Raw genomic sequence first — 22,548 nt, 5'->3', positions numbered from 1 at the left:
GGTTTTGATTTGTATTTCCCTGATGGCAAGTGATGCAGAGCATTTTCTCATATGCATGTTGGCCGGTTAATGTTTCTTATAGAGGTGGTTCAGTGATCCTGAACTCTTTCAGTTTCTGTTTGTGTGAGAAACTCTTTATCTCCTATTCTGAATGATAACCTTGCTGGATAGAGTATTCTTAGCTGCAGATTTTTCCCTTTCAGCACTTTGAATTTATCAGTCTCTACCTCATGGCCTGCAAAGTTTCTGATGATATACTGATAACCTTACAGGATATCCCCTGTAACTGTCTTCTTTTCTCTTGATGTTTTTATCTTTCTTTTTGCCATTTTAATCACTATGTGTCTTGTCATGGAGCTCCTTCAGTTGACTTTATTGGGGGATGTCTGTGTCTCCTGAATCTAATTCTGTTTCTTTCCCAAGATATTGTAAGTTTTCAGCTATTACTTCTTCAGTAAATGTTCTGCCCCTTTTTCTCTCTCTTCTCCTTCTGGAATTCCAGAATGTAACAGTTATTAGGCTCAATGGAGTCACTAAGTTCTCCATGTCTATTCCTTTGTTTGCTAATCTTTTTCTCCCATTTGATCATTTTGATTAGTTTCCATTGCTCTGTTTTATTGCTGATTAATTCATTCCTCTCCTCTTCTAGCCTGCTATTTATTCCATCAAGTGTATTTTTATTTTCATTTTTTGTATTCTTTGTCTCTGATGGGTTTTTTCTTAAGCTTCTCGCTGATGTTCTCTATTCTTTTCTCAAGTTCAGTGAGTGTCTTTATGATCATTAGTTTAATTCTCGGTGTCTATCAGATAAGTAGTACCTGTTTTGCTTAGATCTCTTGCTGTTGTTTTGTCCTGTTCTTTCACTTGGGACCTATTCCTCTGTGTTTGCAGTTTGGCTTACTCTCTGTGTCTGTTTTGTGTTTTAGAAATGTCAGCTGTATCTCTATATCTTTTGAAGGTAGTGACTTTATGAAGCCTGTAGTGCAGTGTCTGTCCTGCAGTTCAGTGTCTCCAGTTCTTCAGGACCTGGTGCTTCATAAAGTTCCTTTATCTGTGTTGTTTATGCCCTGCTGTTAGTCCTGGCCATTTTCCCCCTCAGTCCAGTAGTCGGCAGAGGCCTCTCTTTGGGTGTTGTGTGCAGTCTTTAGTCCCCAGTCAAGTGGGGAACATTATAATGACGTGATATGCTGGTTTCCTTGTGAAATGAGACCTGCAGCTGCCAAAACTGAGATCCTACAAAATGTGTGGGTCAGGAGATGAGGTGTTGGTGGGGTTCAGGTTACTCTTGGGGAGGCCTCCCATGGAGCCAAGACTGAGGCAGGTATGACCCTACGGATCACACTGCCAATGTGTGGGTGTAAGTGTCAGCACTGTGCAGGTTCCTGCAGGTGACCAGTGTTTATGTTGGAAGTGAGAGAGAAAATGGTACCTGTCAGCTCCTGTGTCCCTAGAGGGGTCTCCCAGTGAGCCTGTCTATCTGTGGCATGCCTTGAAATGAATAAATAACTCTCCAACCTCCTGCCCCAATAGTTTTTCAAACTACTGGATACAACATACACACTGTATCTTCCCTGGCTGTTTGTTGTGCTATCTCTTCAAGGGCTTCCTGGTCTCTCCTAGAGCCAAGTTTGCCAATTTATTAAATTTTAGGCTGTCGTTGGAATTTAATAGTTTTGAGAACTCAAAAGATTGGCTCCCACCTCCTTTCAAAGCCAAATGACAAGTGGCTTCATCTTTCCAAAGCAAGCTCCCTGGTGTGACTGTTTTTTGCCCTTGTCTGTACCAGTGGCTACCTCCTCACTTCCACAGTCCATTTCATTCCCAAAGTATGTCTTCACCCTTCCTACCTCCTTCAGTGTGGCTCTTTTATACATGATGTTTGGAGTTTGTTCTCAATCTTCAGGTCATTTTCTGGGTTATTAAATGATGTAAGTGTTATCTAGTTGTATCCATGGGATAAGGAGAGTTTAAGGTCTCCTCCTCCTTTAATTAGAATCTTTTATCCATTTACTTTTAATGGAATTATAAATACAATTAGGTTTAATTCTACCATCTTGTTATTCACTTTCCACTTTTTCCCATGTATTCCTTGTTCTTTTCGTCTCTCTTGCCTTCTGTTTGAGTACTTTTTATTATTCCATTTTACATGTGCTATTTATTTTTTTCTATTCCTATCATTTTATATATGGAGAGTTAGAATATTTATCACAGTTTTTTTCCTAAGACCTGTCCTCTGAGAGGTAGCAACTCATTGCCAGGAGTTTTCAATGAAGCCCTTCCACTCTAGATGGCTAATATTCCAAAATCTTGTAGCCTTACCTGGGCTTCCTAATAATTGCTTTTTGAGGGGCATGCCCTGTCTTACCCTCTGCCTGGCTATCTTAATGAACAGCGAAAATCTGTTCAGATTCCTAAAGCCCCTTTACTGTTCATTTCGTTCCTTTCTTATACTCTCTTTCACTGTTTCCAAATGTTTTGGCACTCATCAGTTATGGATCTCTTTCCTCTCAGCTCCACGAGGCCATCATGCTCTGCTTAGGTTTCAGCTCCATGGACCATGGTTCTGAGAATGCCTCTAGGCATAAAGTTAGTAGGACCATGGAATTCAGCTTATTTATTGCCTTGCTGTACTGGATTACTTTCTGAATTAGCTTTTGCCCAATGTCTGAATATAGTTGTTCCATATTTTGTTTTATATTTGCTTTTAGCGAGAGGCCTGGTCCTATAGCAGTTACTTTATAAAGACTGAAATCAGATGCAATAATGTACCTTTAGTTTAGGGCATCCTCAACTAAGTGCTGTTTAGATTTTTCATGTTTATATTTTTCCATATTGACAATAGATTGTGGTCTATTTTTTAAGATTTATTTATTTATTTATGATAGACATAGAGTGAGAGAGAGAGGGGCAGAGTATGTCACAGGCAGAGGGAGAAGCAGGCTCCATGCCGGGAGCCCGATGTGGGACTTGATCCCGGGACTCCAGGATCGCGCCCTGGGCCAAAGGCAGGCACTAAGCCGCTGAGCCACCCATGGATCCCCTAGATTATTATCTATTAAAGAACAACATTAAAAAACAAAAACATTAAAAAAAGAAATAAAATAACCCACTCATAATTCCAATATCCAGAATCGATCACTCCCAACATTTTGGAAATTAATTTTTCAGTCCTTTCTGTACATTCTGAAACATATTAACATTGGTCCCTAAGGCATAGCAAAATCACGTTTGGTAAGTGCCAGTGGAAGGTGATTGTCATTATTGTTATTAACCATATTGATTTTATCTGTAGGATATAGAGGAAATAGTAATGCTCAGGTAACAGCTAGATGATCAAATGAGGGGAAAAAGAAGGTGACAAACATTACATTACTGACAGTGCTGAGAACAGTTGTTACCTGAGGAATTTCAGAAATAATTGTGGGATGGGTGCTTAGGTGGCGCAATTGGTTAAGTGTGTGCCTTTGACTCAGGCCATGATCCCGAGTCCTGGGATAGAGCCTGGTTTTCAGCTCCTTGCTCAGTTCATCTGGTTCTCCCTCTCCATCTCCCCCTCTTCCTTGCTCATGTTCTCTCTCACTCTCTGTCACAAATAAATAAGTAAAATCTTTTTTGAAAAATTTATTGTGAAAGTGGACATGGTTCTTCTGTATAGAATATGCACTATGCTATACAGTACCTCTAGGACTTATTCATTTTACATAACTGAAACATAGCATCCTTTTACTAATACCTAATTTGATTAATAATTGCCTCCTTCTCCAAGCCCCTGGCTATGACTGTACTGTTATCTGCTTCTAGGAATTTGACTATTTTGCATAAGTGATATCATGTAGTTTTTTCCTTCTGTGTCTGGCTTATTTCACTTAGCTAAGTCTCCAGGTTCATCCATGTTGTCACAAGTGGAAGAATTTCCTTCTTTTTATTAAAGGTGAATAATATTCTATTGTGTGTACAGTCAACATTTTCTTGATCCATTTGTCAATGGACATTTAAATTGCTCCTATGTCTTGATTGTTATGAATCATGCTGCACTGAACATGGGTGTTCAGATATTTCTTTGAGACCCTGATTTCAGTTCCCTTGAATATCTACCTAGAAGTGAGATTATTATATTATGTGATAGGTCTATTCTTAACTTTTGAGAAACCTCCATATCATTTTCCGTAGTAGCTGTACCAATATACATTTCCACCAATGATGTATGAGGGTTTCCTTGTCTCCACTTTCTTCCCAACACTAGTCACCTTCTGAGTTTTTAAAAAGACTTTTTTTTTATTGTAACCATTTTAACAGGGGTAATGTAATATATGTCATTGTGGTTTTTATTACACTTCCATGATAATTAGTGATGATGCACAACTTTTCATGTACCTGTTGGCCATTTGTATGTATTCTTTAAAAAAATGGTTATTCATTTATCTTGTCAATTTAAAGCATTGGATTATCTGCCCTTTGTCATAGAGGTGTATGAGTACCTTGTATATTTCAGATTTAGTTCTCTATGAGATATATGGTTGGTAATATTACTTCTATTTCATGGTTTGCCTTTTTATTTTGTTGATTGTTTCCTTTGCAGAAGGAACTAAAAGCAGAAGATTTTTAGTTAGTTTTTTTTTAATCTCACTTTTCTAGTTTTTGCTCTTGTTGTGGGTGCTTTAAGTGTCAAAACCAAAATTACTGCCAAATCTAGGGCCCAGAAGTATTCCCTATGTTGCCTTTATGGAGTCATACTTCAGGTATTATGTTAAGTCTTTCATCCATTTGGGGTTGATTTTTGTATATGATGTGAGAAAGGGTCCAATTTCATTGTTTTGCATGTGGATATCCAGTTTTCCTGACACCATTTATTGGAGAGACTGCCATTTCCTCATTGTGTATTATTGGTACCCTCGCCACAGAAACCCAGCCTTGTGTAGGTTTATTTCTGAGTTCTTTATTATATTCCATTTGTCTATCCATTTTTAACCATTATTATGTAATATGACAAACATATTTTCTTGCAAATATTTTTCTGCAATTTAAAGTACTTATTTAGAATAGATTCCTATAATTAGATTTCTAAATTGGGATAATATTTGAGAATATTATATGAAAAAGAATTTTAAAAACAGAATATTATATGATACTAGGCCTAGAGACTCAGAAACTCCTAATATTCTAGTCCTGGTCATCCTCTCCTTCAAGTCCTATAAAAGAAAGAAGACATATAAAAAATAACAGACTGCTTTTTATTAATGGCACTGGTCCCTATTGTCACTGAAGTTCAGAACTCTGATAAGCCTCAGTTGAGGTGACCTACTATAAAGTCTTTCAAAATCTTCAACCTCCCTTGCAGCTTGAGTGGGATGTGGTCCAATGTATCTGTCCAGTTCCATGATGATGTGAGGAAATAGAACATGCATGACCTTTTAAAGCCCAGTAACCCTAGCCAGTAGTAAATAGGGACCAACCTACATCCTAAAATGTCACAAATCAGATTTTTCCTCATGGAGAAGAAAGGAACAGTAAAAAGGGAATCTTTCCCGCTCCGTACTATTTAGAAAAATTGAGAACAAAATATACAAATACTTAAAGTTTAAGATACATTTGACAAGGTTATTTTCCAGACAGGCTGGACTAATTTTACTACCCACTTGCACTGTACAAAAATGTGTTTTTTTCTGATCCTTCATTTTAAAGTTAATGAATTCTGACATTTATTAATTGTATGATTGGAGGAAGGAAACAGAACTTTTCTGTGCCACAATTTTTTTTGTCTGCAGAGTGAGATTAATAATGTCTAATTTACAATGTCATTGTAACAATGTAATTATATAAAAGCATCATGCCTGGCATGTGTTAAATTTTCAGTAAAATACAAGGTTACTATTTTGTGATGTGATTGTTTTGTTAAAATCCTAGCTAATTTTCCAGGAGGAAAACCATCTTTCATGTTGTAGTTGTCCTTAATTAGTTACAATAATATCAAGTATTCTTCTTCTATTTAGTAGCTATTCATAATTCCTCTTTGTAAGTAGTCAGTTCATATTCTTATCCCATTATTTTTGGGGCTCAACAATTTTTGTGGTGTCTTATATGTAATCTTAATGTAAAAAGGACATTAACTTTGGTCTGACATCTCAAATAATTTCCTCAGTTTGTAGTTTATCTCAATTTTATTCGTGATATTATTTCACAAAAGCTTTTCATTCAATGATGTAAATTCTACCTGTTTTCTTTCATAGTCTATTACCTTCTATGTCAGTATGATCCTGTCCAGATAGCACAAGAATTTTGACTTGTGTTACCTGGTTTTTTTTTATTGTTTTACTTTTACCATTTTACTCTTTAATCAAAAAGGAAAATACTTGGTATATTAAGTGATAAGCCTCTATTTCTAAGCCAAGAAAAAATAGCAGTTTTTTAATGGGACAATTAACTTTGACCCTGTTTCATATTTTCAAGCATATGTTACAATTAAATATGTAGTATTTTGAACAGTTAGTGGTGCAGGTTTATACATGGTAATAGTGCTAACAGTACACACAGTCATTTTGTAACAATATGTGTACAGCTATTTAGTAAAATCCACACAAATTCCGATACCCTCATCGCAGAACTAGCCCGGCAGGCTTTAACAATGTCATTATCTATAAGTGGCAGTGGAAAGAGGAGATTTGGAAAAAATTAAGTCTATTGAAATTACAACCACTATTAAGAATTAAGATATTCTATTTAGTATTAATTAGAATGACTTGGATAGCAAAAAGCTAGAAACACCCAATTTGGTTATAAGCTGAGCTTTATTTTTTTTTTTTTTATAAGCTGAGCTTTAAATAAGACTCTTCTACAAGATGTTACAAACTGAAAGGTTGTTCTTTTTATTTGTGCAAACAGGTAAACAGGCATAATCTCAATGGAAGAGGAAAACCAAACCACTGTGGCTGAGTTTATTTTCCTGGGCCTTTCACAGGACTTGCAGACTCAGATCCTGCTGTTTGTTCTTTTTCTCATCATTTATCTTTTGACTGTGCTTGGGAACCTGCTCATCATCATTCTCATCTTCATGGACTCTCGACTTCACACTCCCATGTACTTTTTTCTTAGAAACCTCTCTTTTGCAGATCTCTGTTTCTCTACCAGCATCGTCCCTCAAGTCTTGGTCCATTTCCTGGCAAAGAAGAAAATGATTTATTTTCTTGGGTGTATGGCACAGATAGTTGTCTCCCTTCTGATTGGGTGTACAGAGTGTGCACTGCTGGCGGTGATGTCTTATGACCGGTACGTGGCTGTCTGCAAGCCCCTGCACTACTCTAGCATCATGACCCAGCAGGTGTGTCTCCAGTTGGCCATAGGATCCTGGGCCAGTGGAGCACTCGTGTCTCTGGTGGATACCACCTTTACTTTCCAACTACCCTATCAAGGGCAGAACATTATTAATCACTACTTTTGTGAACTTCCTGCCCTTCTGAAGGTGGCTTCAGCAGATACTTACAGCACAGAAATGGCCATCTTTGCAATGGGTGTGGTCATGCTCTTAGTTCCTGTGTGCCTGATTCTGGTCTCCTACTGGAATATTATCTCCACCGTGATCCCGATGCAGTCTGGGGAGGGGAGGCTCAAAGCTTTCTCTACCTGTGGCTCCCATCTCATTGTTGTTGTCCTCTTCTATGGATCAGCAATATTCAACTACATGAAGCCAAACTCCAAAATAATGAATGAAAGGGATAAAGTAGTCTCTGTGTTCTATGCAGTGGTGACTCCAATGTTGAACCCCATAATTTATAGCCTGAGAAATAAAGATGTTAAAGAGGGTCTCAGAAAACTAGCTGGAAGAAAGCCCTTTTCTCAGAGATGGTGATCTCAGGGTCTGACTTTTATTTTACTTTAAGTTTTTTTAATAAATTATTTTTTATTGGTGTTTAATTTGTCAACATACAGAATAACACCCAGTGCTCATCACATCAAGCGCCCACCTAGGTGCCTGCCACCCAGTCACCACCAACCCCCGCCCTCCTCCCCTTCCACCATCCCTAGTTCGTTTCCCAGTGTTAGGAGTCTTTCATGTTCTGTCTCCCTTTCTGATATTACCCACTCATTTTCTCTCCTTTCCCCTATAATCACTTTCACTATTTTTTATATTCTCAGAATGAATGAGACCATATAACGTTTGTCCTTCTCCGATTGGCTTACTTCACTCAGCATAATACCCTCTAGTTCCATCCACGTTGAAGCAAATGGTGGGTATTTGTCATTTCTAATGGCTGAGTAATATTCCATTGTATACATAGACCACATCTTCTTTTCTTTATCCATTCATCTTTCGATGGACACCAAGGCTCCTTCCACAGTTTGGCTATTGTGGACATTGCTGCTATAAACATCGGGGTGCAGGTGTCCCGGCGTTTCATTGCATCTGAATCTTTGGGGTAAATCCCCAGCAGTGCAATTGCTGGTCGTAGGGCAGGTCTATTTTTAACTCTTTGAGGAACCTCCACACAGTTTTCCAGAGTGGTTGCACCAGTTCACATTCCCACCAACAGTGCAAGAGGGTTCACTTTTCTCCACATCCTCTCCAACATTTGTGGTTTCCTGCCTTATTAATTTTCCCCATTCTCACTGGTGTGAGGTGGTATCTCATTGTGGTTTTGATTTGTATTTCCCTGATGGCAAGTGATGCAGAGCATTTTCTCGTGTGCACGTTGGCCATGTCTATGTCTTCGTCTGTGAGATTTCTCTTCATGTCTTTTGCCCATTTCATGATTGGATTGTTTGTTTCTTTGGTGTTGAGTTTAATAAGTTCTTTATAGATCTTGGAAAGTAGCCCTTTATCTGATACGTCATTTGCAAATATCTTCTCCCATTCTGTAGGTTGTCTTTTAGTTTCGTTGACTGTATCCTTTGCTGTGCAAAAGCTTCTTATCTTGATGAAGTCCCAATAGTTCATTTTTGCTTTTGTTTCTTTTGCCTTCGTGGATGTATCTTGCAAGAAGTTACTGTGGCCGAGTCCAAAAAGGGTGTTGCCTGTGTTCTCCTCTAGATTATTGATGGAATCTTCTCTCACATTTAGATCTTTCATCCATTTTGAGTTTATCATTTTTGAGAGAGTATTGCATGTGTGCTTGCTTTAGCAGGTTAGGGGAAGGGCAGAAGGAGAATTAGAGAGATTGAATCATAACCGGCTCCGCACCCAGGCCAGAGCTGACTCAGGGCTTGATCTCACAACCCTGACATCATGACCTGAGTCAAAATCAAGAGTCGGATGCTCTATTGCCCGAGCCACCCAATCACCTCTGTGGGTATGATTTTTAGAACTATTGTAATATTCTTAAAAGATGCATAGGATTGGGGACCCGGGGTGGCTCAATACCTGGGCCATCAAGGTATCCTTGGAAGAGTCTTTAATACTTGGATCACTCATGGCTCAAAGCATTTCACCTTGTATAATAGCACAAAAGCCAAATACTTACTAGTGCACAATTGTTTCTCTTAAAAGCTTCAAAAAAATGAATTTATTTTCACTTGATATCCCCAATTTTATGTAAACATAAAATAGCAGAGTAATAAGGAAATTTAAGTCATGTACACAAATATAGTTCTGAGTCTTAAACTACTCTGTATATATCTACTGAGTGATTATCCAGCATTTGCCTAAAGAAGAATATATTCCTCCGTAACGTCTTGGATCATGAGATGAATGGTCTACTTTCATTTATACAGATGACCAATGAACAGCATATGCCAACCACCTCATATTTGAAAATCCTCATACCACTTTTGACTCCCCCAAAACTTAACTTCTAATAACCTTGTTGCCTGGAAACCTTACCAATAACATGAGCAGCATTCAACTAACATGTATTTTGTATACATATTACACACTGTATTCTTACAACAAATAAGCAAGAGAAAAAAATGTTATTAAGATCATAGGAGGGAAGCCCTGGTGGCTCAGCAGTTTAGCGCTGGCTTCAGCCCAGGGTGTGATCCTGGAATTCTGGGATCCAGTCCCACATCGGGCTCCTTGCATGGAGCCTGTTTCTCCTTCTCCCTGTGTCTCTGCCTCTCTCTCTCTCTGTGTCTCTCATGAATAAGTAAATAAAATCTTTAAAACAAAAAAAGATCATAGGAGAAAATACATTCACAGTACTGTACCGTATCAAAAAAAAAATCCATGTATTAGTGGACCCATGCAGTCCAAACCTGCATTGTTCAAGGGTCAACTATAGATAGTTTTTTGCTTTTACAAAGATCTTCCATATCATAAGTCAAAATCAATGTTCTGGTACCTTGAACCAAACTTCTCTAGTTCTAGTCCTAGAGAAATTTCATTTTCCTCTACCATAGCCCTCTGAAGTCAGTTCCTGTATTGGCCCAAATTCAATTCTCACAGCCAATCACTCACTTGATTCTTTAAAGTTCCTAGATCTAACATGCTCAGGCACCCTGTATTCATTCTGGTCATCCTCCTTTGAATGAGCTCATTTTATCCATAAATACCTTTTCCATAAGCAAAAGAGAATTTAGGATTTTAGAAATTGGAATTTGTGAACCTGAGGCGGACCCGTCCATGGGCTTAGATGCCTAGAACCACATCTTACTGTGACTCAACTTCTCAAAAATAGTTGCTTCTGGGCTCCCCTTCAGGTTTCATGAACCCTTAGGACACACAATCTGCCTGACAGCCACCTGTCTATTTTACCCAAGCTTTTAATCAATCACTTGTTTAGAGGGGATTCAATGACAACTGTAAAACTTTTCTACAGTTACCATGGATATGAGTCCAGGAACAGCAGACGTCAGGAGTCAGGAACTACTGACTCCACTATAGAACACCTTCCCAGTGAAGAAATATATAGTAGCTAAATTTCTTCTTTCTTTCATTCATGCATCCGTGCATTCACTTTAAAACCATTATTGAGCTCTTTTTATATTTTCGCTTATCTGACTCTCTCTGTATCCAATATATCCAGAACAGACACAGATGTATTATGTATTTCAATACAAATTTTTGCAATCATTACTGCCCTTTTAAAATTACTGGAGCTGGACCACAATAGACAGATGCTAGTCTGGGGTGTGAGGATCAGAGAAAACTTTTATAGTAACAGCATCTGATACTTGAAGTGACATAGACAGGAGAAAGCACTAATAGGTGAAGTTGCTGATGTGGCTGCCCATGATGATCTAAATGAGATCTATTTCACTAATGGGAGGGAAAATAAGGAAATGTAAACAGAAAATTTCAACACTAATTTAGAGAATTCTTGCCATGAAGAAGAAAGAAGGTATGGCTGAGAAAGTGGGATTATGAGTTTATAAAATTTTTAAATTCCTAGGTCACTTCCCTCTTTACTTTGAAGACTTTAACCCTTGGGTCACTGTCATCCCATGGCACACTCCTCCTTTTATAGATCTTGGGTTTTCTAGTCTTCACATAAAATGAAATATTTAATTATTCTGCCTTCTCAGAATTCCTTGGATGATCTCAGCCATCCATGCCTTGGTCCTATCTTTCATATTACCATTACCAAGAGTTGCCATCCCCACTCCAAATTCTGAAACCACAGAATCCTGAGCAAAATAAAATGGTTACAGTTTTCAGGCACTAATTTCCGAGACAGTTTATTATACAGCAGGGGATAACCGAAATGCTGAGAGAATTATACTCCCATTCATTCCATCAAAATAGATACTGGTGGGGTTTTTCACACTACTAATTAAAGCTGCCATCTCTCTCAAAACAAAACGAGACAAAACAAAACAAGCTCCCCAACGCATGCTCTCTCTCCTGCTATGGAAGGAGAGAGGGAATAAACTGCCAGAAAGCTTCTAAAGAAAACATTTCCTGTATACACCAAAAAATAATAATAGAGATAATGTATAGATAAGGGTTCTTAGTTGTGGGCATTATGAAAGTCCTCATCTGAGGGTTTTGAGGGGCTCGGTTGCTTAAGCATGTGCCTTCAACTCAGATTATGATCTGTAGGACTTTGGATGGAGCCTGGTGTGCAGGGAGTCTGCTTCTCCTCTCCTTCTGCTCTCCTCTCTTTCCATCCCTGCCCTTCCCCCATTTCATGCTTTCTCTCTCTCAAACAAAAAATAAAATAAAATCTTAAAAATGTAGTGTCCTCTTCTGATTGTGTTTACTAATATAATCCAACTGCTAGTACACTATCTGCCACAAATTAGATTCATAATAAGAATTTGCTGAAAGAATATGAGTGTAGGAAACCTATTGGCCCAAGTCCAGTTTTTTCTGCATTTTAAAATGATTTTATTAAATTTATTTTACATAGTGGCCAGAAGCAGGGGGACTGGCAGAGAGAGAGAGGGAAGAGGCTCCCACCCCTAGGATCCCAGCCAAGCCTAAGAAAGATACTAAATCAAGTGAGCGACCCAGGTACCCCTGTACTTTTTATTAAATATTAACAGATGGGTTCATATCAGAAGATCTGTTTTTCATGATGCTAGAAAGAAATAGAGTTTGTAGCAATCAATTGCATGCAACTCAAGGTCATGTCCCATAGACCTTCAAAGCCCTTTACCCTAACAATGAACGTCATATATTGAGGGAAACCTTACAAGATTGTTCATTTAAAAAATATTTGGACCTTTAGTGAAGTGACTGCAACCAAAACTTATCTTGTTCTATTAGATAGCAGACTCAGGGCTTCAGGGGACCTCTGAGGGTACGTGGTCAGAAACCTCGCATCTATGATTGAGTTGGATCTATGAGAGGTAAGAGAGAAGGTCTGGGAGTTCTCTGTCTTGCTTTGTGCCTTTTCCAACTCCCTCGTCTCACTGGGTTTTGAGCCTGTTTCCTGGCAATACTTACAGGTTAAAATTTAAATTTTGCCTGGCTACGTTATTATGACTTTCATAAAGGTCAGCCTCATTACAAAGAATTCATAGCACACATTCTACCCACATCTTGAAAAATATCATTGAGTGAACAGCAGTGATCTGAGTATAAGTGATCTGAGCTTGGAGCTTAGCTTTGCCAGATTTTAGTTGCAAAAAATTGGGGATGCTAATCTCCACCTTACAGTGTTTTGTGGTGATGAGTGAGATGCTATGTATAATGTGCTTAAGACAGTAGTGAGCACAGAGGAGGTTAGAAAAAGCTCCTAGTAACCTTTTTGTTTTATGTTGGTGAACTCATGGTCTAGATTTAAAGCTCCCTCCCTGGAGGCTCTCTGTGACTGATTCTGTGGAGTCTTCCCCTGGGCCTCAAGCCAGGACCTTCTTTTAGTGTTTTCTTGTTTTCTCTTCCTTTCTGCAATGTCATCCTCCCCCATAGCCTCAAGGATCATCCACCCAGAATGGACACAAACTGTACACCTCTGGCCTCAGACACCAATAAACTGCGGACCCCCGGTCCATCTGCCTATTTGATAATGCTTCTTGGATGACCCAGAGTTATCTTGTACTTAACAAGCCCAAACTGGATTCACGAGACTTCCGTCAGACTTTTTACTTGGATGGAAACCAGAATGAATGATGAGTGAATCGATTAATCAGGGACCACCATGTTTTATACATCCCAGTATATTTTCGAAATTCTGCCCTGTTTTTTGGTCCCAGGCTAATGGGGTGGTGGTGACGTGGAGAAGTGTTAGTGTTAGGCTATCTCAGGAGAGGTGGTGGATTGAAGTACGTGAGGATGGCGGTGCTGTAGAAGAGGGAGACAACAAGGAGGTGGGAGGAATAGGTGGAAAAGGCCTTAGGTTTCCCCTCAGCTGAGGGCATCCTGAAGATAGTAGAGAGGATGTGGACATAGGACCCTAGGATCAGCAGGAAAGGGAAGAGGATAAATAAGACAGTGGCTGTCAGAGCCTCCAGTTCAAACAGAGAGGTATCAGCACAGACCAGTGCAATGACAGGGGGGCTGTCACAGAAAAAGTGGTTCACTCTGTTGGGGTCACAAAAAGGGAAGTGGAAAATCCATGTGGTTTGCACAGGGCCACAGGAAACTCTGAGAACCAAGATGTACCTGCTAGCTGGGCACAGGCTCTGCAGTTCATAATGACTGGGTAACGCAAAGGGTCACAGTTGGCCACACAGCGGTCATATGTCATTGTGGCCAGGAGGCAGCACTCAGCAGCCCCAAAGAAGAAGAAATACACTGAGTGGCATAGCCATGGAAGGAGTTGGTTGTATCTTGGATGATCAGAGTCGCTGCATCTAGGGCACAATAATCAAGTTAAAACCTACCTCCAGGTGGTAAAAAATTCCTGGGGAAGAAGCAGGTAAGACTTTGTAGAGCAGAGCAGGATGATAAGAACATTGCCCACTACGGTGCCAGTAAATAGTCCAAAAAAGGAGAAAGAGTAGAGCTTGGAGCTCAGAGGACAAGGCTGAAAAGTTCACAGAAACAAATTCACTGTCAACTGTCCAGTTTTCCCATGTCATTTTTCTGCTCAGGAATTCCCCAGGCATCATGATCCAAGAAGCAAGGTGAGGATTTGGGGCAGCTACATGGGTGGGATGGGGGAAGCTAAGAATGTATAACAGGCTCTCCCTGCACCTCACCCTCGCCTCCACCCTCACTGTGGCCTGCTGCCGCCCACTCCCAGCCCCCTGGTTGGACAGCCTTCTACGGGTGGGTGGGGCCTAGGGAAAGGCTGGCCTGGAGATGGGGCGGGGCCTGGGGATAGGAGTGGGCGGGGCTTTATGTGGGGGGGGCCTGAGACGGGAGGGGCGTGGCCTGTTGCTTGGGGGCGGGACCTGGAGCTGGGGAGGGGCGGGGTCTTCTCAGGTGGCCTGGGGCCGCGGGGGCCGCTGGGGGCTCCTTCCAGGGCTGGTGCGCGTGCGCGCGCCCGGGGGCGGGGTCGGGGGGGCGCCTGGGCTTCTGGGACTCGCAGGACCCGGGCGGCGCGGAAGGGCGGGCTGTGCCCTGCTGCTTGGCTCGGGCGTCAGTGCCCACGCCGGCTGCCCCCGCCCGGAGCCGCACGGCCTCCGCGGCTGCCGTCGCCCCTGGCGCCCGGGCGGACGGAACGGAGCCCCTGCCGGGAGCCGCGCCCAGGGACCACCGGCTCGGTGGCGGTGAGGACGCGCTGTGCGGCGCGGGGAGCCCCGCTGCGGCGCGTCGGCGGGTTGGGGCGCGCGCCCCGCAGTGTGTGCGGGACCCCGGGGGGCGCGGGCGGCGGGGAGGCGCGGGCTGCAGGAGGAGGGGTGCGCGCCGGAGCCCGGGGAGCCGCGTGCGGCGCCGCCTCTCGGCCCTGCTGCGGGGGCGGCCTGCGGGCCTCGGGCGGCTGGAGGGGGTGCTTGGGGGCCGGGGTGACGGGGCTGGCTGCGTCGACTGCAGACGCGGTGGGAAGTCTGCATCCCCCTGGCCTTCTTCCCAGTCATCCCTGACCTCCCGCCAGTGCGGACGCTTCGAGGCGTCTTTCTGGGTTTCAGACGCTCCGTGTGCACCGGGCCCTCTGCGCCCCTCTCCCTGCGCCAGGCGCGAAGGGGTTTTACCTAGGCCACTGCCTATCAGCTCTTTAGTTGACATGTAAACTTGCTCTACGAAACAACCCTCTTCACCCACAGAAAGTACCTTGCGCATGATTGGCACCTGTTGAGTCCTCGGTGCTAGAAAATCCCTTGAACCTGTGGCCCCTGGTTCAGTGCCCTGGATTCCCGCCGCCTGCGCCTGTCGCGCCCTCCGTGTCCGTGGGCCTGGCTCGCACTCGAAGCTCCCTCGCTCCTGCCACCGCCGTCCTGAGAGGCGGCCGTTCACTGCAGAGGTTAAACTCCGGCCCTTCTTGGCTTTGCTCGCCCCAGTGTTCATCGCTTACACAGCGCGAGGCTGCTCGCAGTCTCAGCCGTACGCTGACCTTCTGTCGTCCAGCGGCTCCTTTTCTGGACTCTTCACTGCAAGCAGGTCCTCCTGAACGTCTCCGACCTTCAGGTTCCTTAATTATTGATACCGACTGAGTTATTAATTTATATTTTCAGCCTATCCATTCCCACTATATTCTGTTGCTTTTTCTCACTCTGAATTGGCTATTTAGCTCATCTCATTATTGCTTAATTACATATAAACGTCTTTGACATTGCCTAACAGTGGAACATGAGCTGTGCTGTATAGATGTTTCTGTGCAATGTTTTTATGGTGTTGGATTTGAGTTGTAGAGCAAAGTTTAAATTTCAAATTAGTTGAGAGTGTATCTTCTCTTTGTGTTAAATTGTAGTTTTCATTCTGGTAAGTGTGGTCTCTACACAGGTAGGTGCTTTTTATTTGAGGAGGTTTTTGTGTAACCTAATATAGTAGCTTTTGGAAACCTTTTCATAAGTGCATGAGTAGAAATTATGTTTTGTCTGGTTTTCTATATCACACTAAGCACATTTTCATCTCTATTATTACTTAAGTTATTTTCTCTGTTAAGGATTGGGACTTCACCTGAGCCAGAATACCGGAAGACAGACCAATCTAAGTCAGGATGAGTGTGACTTGTGACCTGTCAGATGTAGGAGCTCTCACCAACTCTGGCACAATAGTAGAAGAATACACCCCTGGACTTCCTGATTTGTTTTTAAAACCATATTATTCTCTAATGCAAATGTGGAGGAGAAAATGTTCCCCTAGGTGACCATGAACCTGCCCCCAGAGTCAGGAAGCTCCTCAAAGGGAATCGTGTGTGCTGCCAACCTTTCTCATTATTCTGCCTTTTCAAGAGATTGAATGTCAACTTTAAGTTCATTTCTCTAATAATGACATTTATGACGAATGAAACAAGATGATCAGTTCATGGAGCCATGCATTGTCTCATCTGACATTCCTTTTAGGAAGAAGATTCTGAGGGAGTCCATTGGAATCGAGAGAAAATACTAAATTTCAGTTCTGATTCCAAAATCTTTTGTGCTCAAAATCACGTACTCCCTATCCTCCATACCGACTTACTGTCTTCCAAGCCCAGCTCAGCAAGGCATATACATCCCCACATAGAGAATCAATATGGACTCCATGGAAGTTCTACTTATGCCCTCTCTATGTGGGGACCATGATTTTTTTCACAAGGAGTTTGACATTGTAGTTGTTTGTTAAAGTAGATCCACTGTGGAAAACACCTTGGCTAGATCTATTAGATTTACCCCTAAGGATCTGATTGTTTGGACCAAATTAGTTGAATTTATAGGCCAAATTCTAGTTCACTCCCAATATATGCCAAGTTATTACCTTTGTCACATTGTGCCTTCTCTTTTGATACCTTTATTTTTTTAATCTTTTTTTAAAAAAAAGATTTTATTTTATTCATGAGAGACACGGGGGGGGGGGGCGGGGCAGAGACATAGGCAGAGGGAGAAGCAGGCTCCATGCAAGGAGCTCAATGTGGGATTCAATCCCTGGACTTCAGGATCACTCCCTGAGCTGAAGGCAGATATTCAACACTTAGTCACCCAGACACCCATCTTTCCATCCCTTTGATAATATTACAACCATTTTTCCATCTGAGGAATGAAAAAAAACATCAAATTAGCATGTTAGTGGGCAGAGGGGAGAATGCAAAAGTGTGAGCATCTTGGTATAAGTCATCTGAGTCAACCAGTTCCATAAAATCTCTGAAGCCAAGATCAAAGACAAGGCAGAAAGGGGAATCCCCACAACTCTGTTGTCCTGTTGCCTCCAAAGGTATTATTGACGTCAAGGCATACTGTGCAACAATAGTTCCATTTAAAGGAGGTCACCAGAAGGATACTTGGAGCAGTCTCTGCAGTGGGTGAAGTGCTCAGGAGAATTCTGAATCATTAGGGTGGATCTTCAGCTCTGTTTCTTCTCATAGGTTCCCAAATGGTTATAAGTAGAATAAAAAATAGCATGCAGTTAGCACTCACATCTCCATTTATGGGCCCCATTTTCAGTTCTGCTTACCTGTCCTCTTCTTTGTGAAGTGTTGTATTGTTGGAATTTCTAGGTTCTAGGTTGCAACCCCGTTGTATTACATATTCTACATATGATTATTAAGAACTTCATCATGTGTAGAATGTGAATATGATGTGTGATAGATTCTTTAATTATTAACATTTAACCCTATTTTCTTTGTCTCTCCTAATACCCATAGTTATTTTAATAACTTGATGCTAACTTGTGGATTTACTGCCCAGAATATATAAGGAACTCCTACAGGTAGGAAAAGTCAGAAAATTCCAGTTTATAAAATGGACAAAAGACTAGAACAAGTCTTTACAGCATAGGGAACACAAATAGCTATAAGCATATAAAAAGTGGCACAACAGAATTAGCGACCAGAATACATAAATTAAAAGTACAGTGAAATACCACTAAGCCTCATAAGGATGGGTTTAAATGTCTGAGAATGTATAACACTTTACATTGCTGATGGAAGATTAGCTTGGCACAGTCAATTCAGAAGGTCCATTTGGCAGCATCTTTTAAACCTAACTTTAAATATATGCCTTCTCTCCTACAACCAGTGGTTTCCCTCCTCTGTCCTCCCGCACAGCCGCTGCGCCCCCCCGCGCCCCCCGCGCGCCCCGGGGCATGAACCTCAGCAGCAGCAGCAGCGCTGCCGAGAAGGCGCGGCAGCCGTGCTCTGGGACTGTGAGCTAAACCAGGAGAAGCGGACCTGGACGGTCAAACCCCAGAAGGAGGGCAAGCAGGACTCGAAGCTGTTGCTCAGTACGATTTGCTTGGGAGAGAAAGCCAAAGAAGAGATGAACCTGGTGGAAATCCTGCCCCCGGCCAGCCCGGAGGACAAACAGGCCAAGCCCATCACCATCGCCTCGCTCCAGGCCTCCGTGCTACCCATGGTTGTCATGATGGGATTGGAGCTTTCTCCTCCAGTTACTTTCCAGCTCCGGGCTGGCTCTGGACCTGTGTTCCTCGGTGGCCAGGAATGTTACATAGACACTGCAGACGTATCCTGGGAGGAAGAGGAGGATCCCGAGGAGGAGGAGGAAGAGGAGGAGGAAAGTCACAGTGATGAGGTTGATGATGACGACGATGATTAGATGTGTCCCTAGAGGAGACCCCTGTTAAACAAGTCAAGAGGCTGGCGTCCCAGAAGCAGACAAGTGTTGCCAAGAAAAAAAGGATGGAAAAAGAAGAGGAGGCAGTGAGACCCAGGCTTAAAGACCAGAGTCCTGTGAAAAAGGCCAAACCCACACTCAAACCTAAAAAGCCAGGATCCAAGAAATGAGGAGCCAGGAGTGGCCTGGCTGCAGCGACCGAGGGAGAGTTGGCTAGCTGTGACCCCAGGTCTCCCCCACCCAGCCTCTCTCCACCTGAGTCTGAATGGGATGGAGCTGCTGAGGCCAACACGAGAGGCCCTCGCCCCAACTCTCAAGTGTTCAGCGGGACCTGGAGCTCCAACCTCAGGGCCATTAATAAAGTTTGCTTTGCCAGGAAAAAAAAAACAAAAACCATTCATTCTCTAATTTCTCCAAATTTGCTGAAATAGTCTCTAAGGCTATCTGGTGAGGTCTGCCAGCTTAGTCCACCAATAAACATTTTACCGGGGTCGTGCTGGGAGTTGTTGGCGCTGCCTGAGGTGCCTTGGCTCCCATTTGCCTCCATATCTGAGCCCCCCCCGCCCCCCCACCCCCGGGAAACCGAGCCCCACAGGGAGCGGAGCGGAGCGGCGGCCGGCTCCGAGCCCCGATTCTCCCGCTCCCGCTTCTTTATAATGATTACAACATTGCCAAAACTCTATTTAAAAATATTTATGGGGGTCCCTGGGTGGCTCAGCGGTTTAGCGCCTGCTTCAGGCCAGGGCATGATCCTGGAGACTCGAGATCAAGTCCCGCATTGGGCTCCCTGCATGGAGCCTGCTTCTCCCTCTGCCTGTGTCTTTGCCTCTTTCTTTCTTCTCATTCTCTCTCTGTGTGTCTCTCATGAATAAATAAATCTTTTTTAAAAATTATGAGAGACAATACTAAAGTAAATAAATTAAGGGGCAGTTGGCCCTCCCTCCAAAGAAATGCAAAAACATAACAAATACTGTCAGAATTAACTTTATCTGGTTTCTGGAAAATAGAAGTTTACAGCAGCCAATTGAATGTTTAATCAAGAAAAACACTACTGAAACCATGTTTGAGTTGTTTACCTTAGTCTCCCCATGAAAGTGAAATGACATCTCATAGAATGGGAGAAAATACTTGCAAATCATATATCTGAGAAGGATCTAGTATCCAGAATATATAAAGAATTCCTGAAACTCAAAAACGAGAAAGGGAAACAACACAATTTAAAAATGGACAAAAGGCTTCTAAAGGTATGTCTCCAAGTAAAGTATGCAAATGGCTGACAGGAACAGGAAAGGATGTTGCACATCATTAGATTTTTGGAATTGCAAATTAAAACCACAGAAATAGAACCTCTCCTTTCTTCTATAATCCCTTTTACTATTTTTTGTATTCCCCATATGAGTGAAACCATATAATAAATGAGTGGGAAAAATCAGAGAGGGTGACAAAACATGAGAGACTCATAACTCTGGGAAACGAACAAGGGGTAATGGAAGGGGAGGTGGGCAGGGGCATGGGATGACTGGGTGTTGGCACTGGGGGGGACACTTGCCGGGATGAGCACTGGGTGTTATATGTTGGCAAATCGAACTCCAATAAAAAATATACATATTAAAAGAAAAAAGAAATAGAACCTCTTTCTTTTCTATTGGCAATATTGCTAAGTCACAAAGTAAAAGCCAGGTGGCACTGGTGGGAAAAAAGAGTGATAAGTGGAACGGAATTGAGAGTTCATAGATAGACATATATGATTTTAATGTCTGACAAAGTTAATTCCAAAAATCCTTAGGAAGAGGACAAATAGTGAAGTATAAAGCATCACTAAATACTAGTTTACTACCTAGAGAAAAATAAAACTGGATTTCTACCTAACATGACACAAGAAGGTAGACTCTAAATAGATTAAATAACTAAAAGTTAAAATAAAACAATGACATTATGCAAGAAAACATAAGGGAACATCTATCTTTCTGACCTAGAGGACAGAACCTCCAAAGCACAGACCATAATGAAACAGTTGATGAATTTGATTTCCTCAACATCTGAGATTTGTCTTCAGTGAAAAACATTTTAAACAAAGAATTTATGAATAAAAAAGGTAAATGAAGGAGATATTCACAGTATGTAGGACAAATAAGAAATAAGTTCATATCAGGAATTGATAATGAATTCTAAAATTCAGGAAGAAAAGGAAGAAACCTCCAATAGAAAACATAAACAACCAGATGATATACAAGGGAATTTACAAAAATTAACCAAAAGTCCTCCAAGAATAGAAAGCAAAACTGAAATTCATTAGTATTAATGGTCTACAAATGGAAACAAGAAAGAGATATCTATTTACCTCTATTAGGCCGGCAGAAATTAGAAAGTCAGATACTGTAAATTGTCGGCAAAAGCAGAAGAGAGAGGAACACGCATTTACATTTGGGAAAAAGGAGGTAGAGCCATTCTGGGAGGGAAATTGGTATCACTTGGTCACCTTATGCCTGTGCATACACTATGATATAACAATCATGCTAAATGATTGCTTTTCTATTGGCAATATAGGCAAATAGAGAGCCACATAATTTCTCACACAGAATATGGTACGGTCATATGGTATATTTCTGTAATGTGTGTGGTTCTGTACTTTGTGTTGGCAACACGTTGTGTGATTTGGATATCCTTCACTGGAGAAGAGATATGGCTAGCTGTGACCATGAAATGAAAATGCAAGAGATGTGCACCAAGGATATTGCACAGCAGTAGGGAGAAGGATTAGATGAACCCCTGGCATTGTAAATGATCTTAAAGACTCAGGTAAGTGAAAAGGTAAACAAAGAGGCATATAACACAGTATCATATATGTAGAGTGCTCATCCTGTCAAGTGCCCACCTCAGTGAAATTTACCTTTTAAAAAATGTTTTCATTAGCTTGGGCTATAGGAGTATTTCCCTATAGCCCTTTCATTAGAGGGCTATAGGAATAATTCCATTTTTATGTGGCCAAAGTATTAACTTAATAGTTTAAAAGTCTCATCCTTTAAGACTGTCCTTTGTGAATTATTCCCACAAAAGGAAAGCTTTGACTTTATGTCCAGTAAATTAACAATTTTAATAGAAGAGCCCACCCAGACCCCTACTATCATGTTGATATTAAGACCCTGCTAACCAAATGAACTACACCGTCGAAGGTGAACATAGGGCATTAAAACAACCAAAATGAAACTATGAGCCCTGCAATTAAGCTTGTAGTACTCAGAAAGTTGGCATCCAGACACTCCAATATGTATTTCTTTTCATTTCTTGTCATTGCCATATATGTGAAAACACAAGTTTGATGACTTGCGAACCCCTGAGATATATCTGCTGATGCTATCTGGAATACCACTGGTGTAAGGTTTGAATGAAGGGTGCTAGCATGAGTTAGAGACTTCAGTCTGTGACCTCAAATAGAACACCGAGTGCCCTAGGATGTCTCAGAGGATGGAAAGGTAATCAGGTTGAGGGCTTCTCAAGCTCCAGGGAATGCCCTGTTTACATACTCTCAGGACCTCAGCTTTAAATAGATCCTTGAAGGAAAAATGCTCTCTGTTCAGGAGTGGG

The 22,548-nt window shown here is 41.8% G+C and overlaps 1 protein-coding gene and 2 pseudogenes across 1 annotated transcript; 2 read left to right on the top strand and 1 right to left on the bottom strand.

Moving 5' to 3' along the window:
- Positions 1–6,898: 6,898 nt before the first annotated feature.
- Positions 6,899–7,843, top strand: LOC144295287 (olfactory receptor 2D3-like). Its single transcript, XM_077867675.1, has one exon. It carries the CDS (start codon positions 6,899–6,901, stop codon positions 7,841–7,843), a length of 945 nt encoding a protein of 314 aa, XP_077723801.1.
- A 5,768-nt stretch (positions 7,844–13,611) lies between these two features.
- Positions 13,612–14,397, bottom strand: LOC144295136 (olfactory receptor 10A4-like; annotated as a pseudogene).
- Positions 14,398–18,460: 4,063 nt separating this feature from the next.
- On the top strand, positions 18,461–20,474 carry LOC144294748 (nucleoplasmin-2-like; annotated as a pseudogene).
- The last annotated feature ends 2,074 nt before the right edge of the window (positions 20,475–22,548 follow it).

This window comes from Canis aureus, chromosome 23, assembly GCF_053574225.1.
Source record: "Canis aureus isolate CA01 chromosome 23, VMU_Caureus_v.1.0, whole genome shotgun sequence".
NCBI lineage: Eukaryota > Metazoa > Chordata > Mammalia > Carnivora > Canidae > Canis > Canis aureus.
Note: the sequence above shows the minus strand (reverse complement) of the source record. Positions and strands in the feature narration are given on the sequence as shown.

Bases quoted from the DNA above. Each gene is read 5' to 3' on its own strand.
- LOC144295287 (XM_077867675.1), top strand. From the start codon at position 6,899: ATGGAAGAGGAAAACCAAACCACTGTGGCTGAGTTTATTTTCCTGGGC.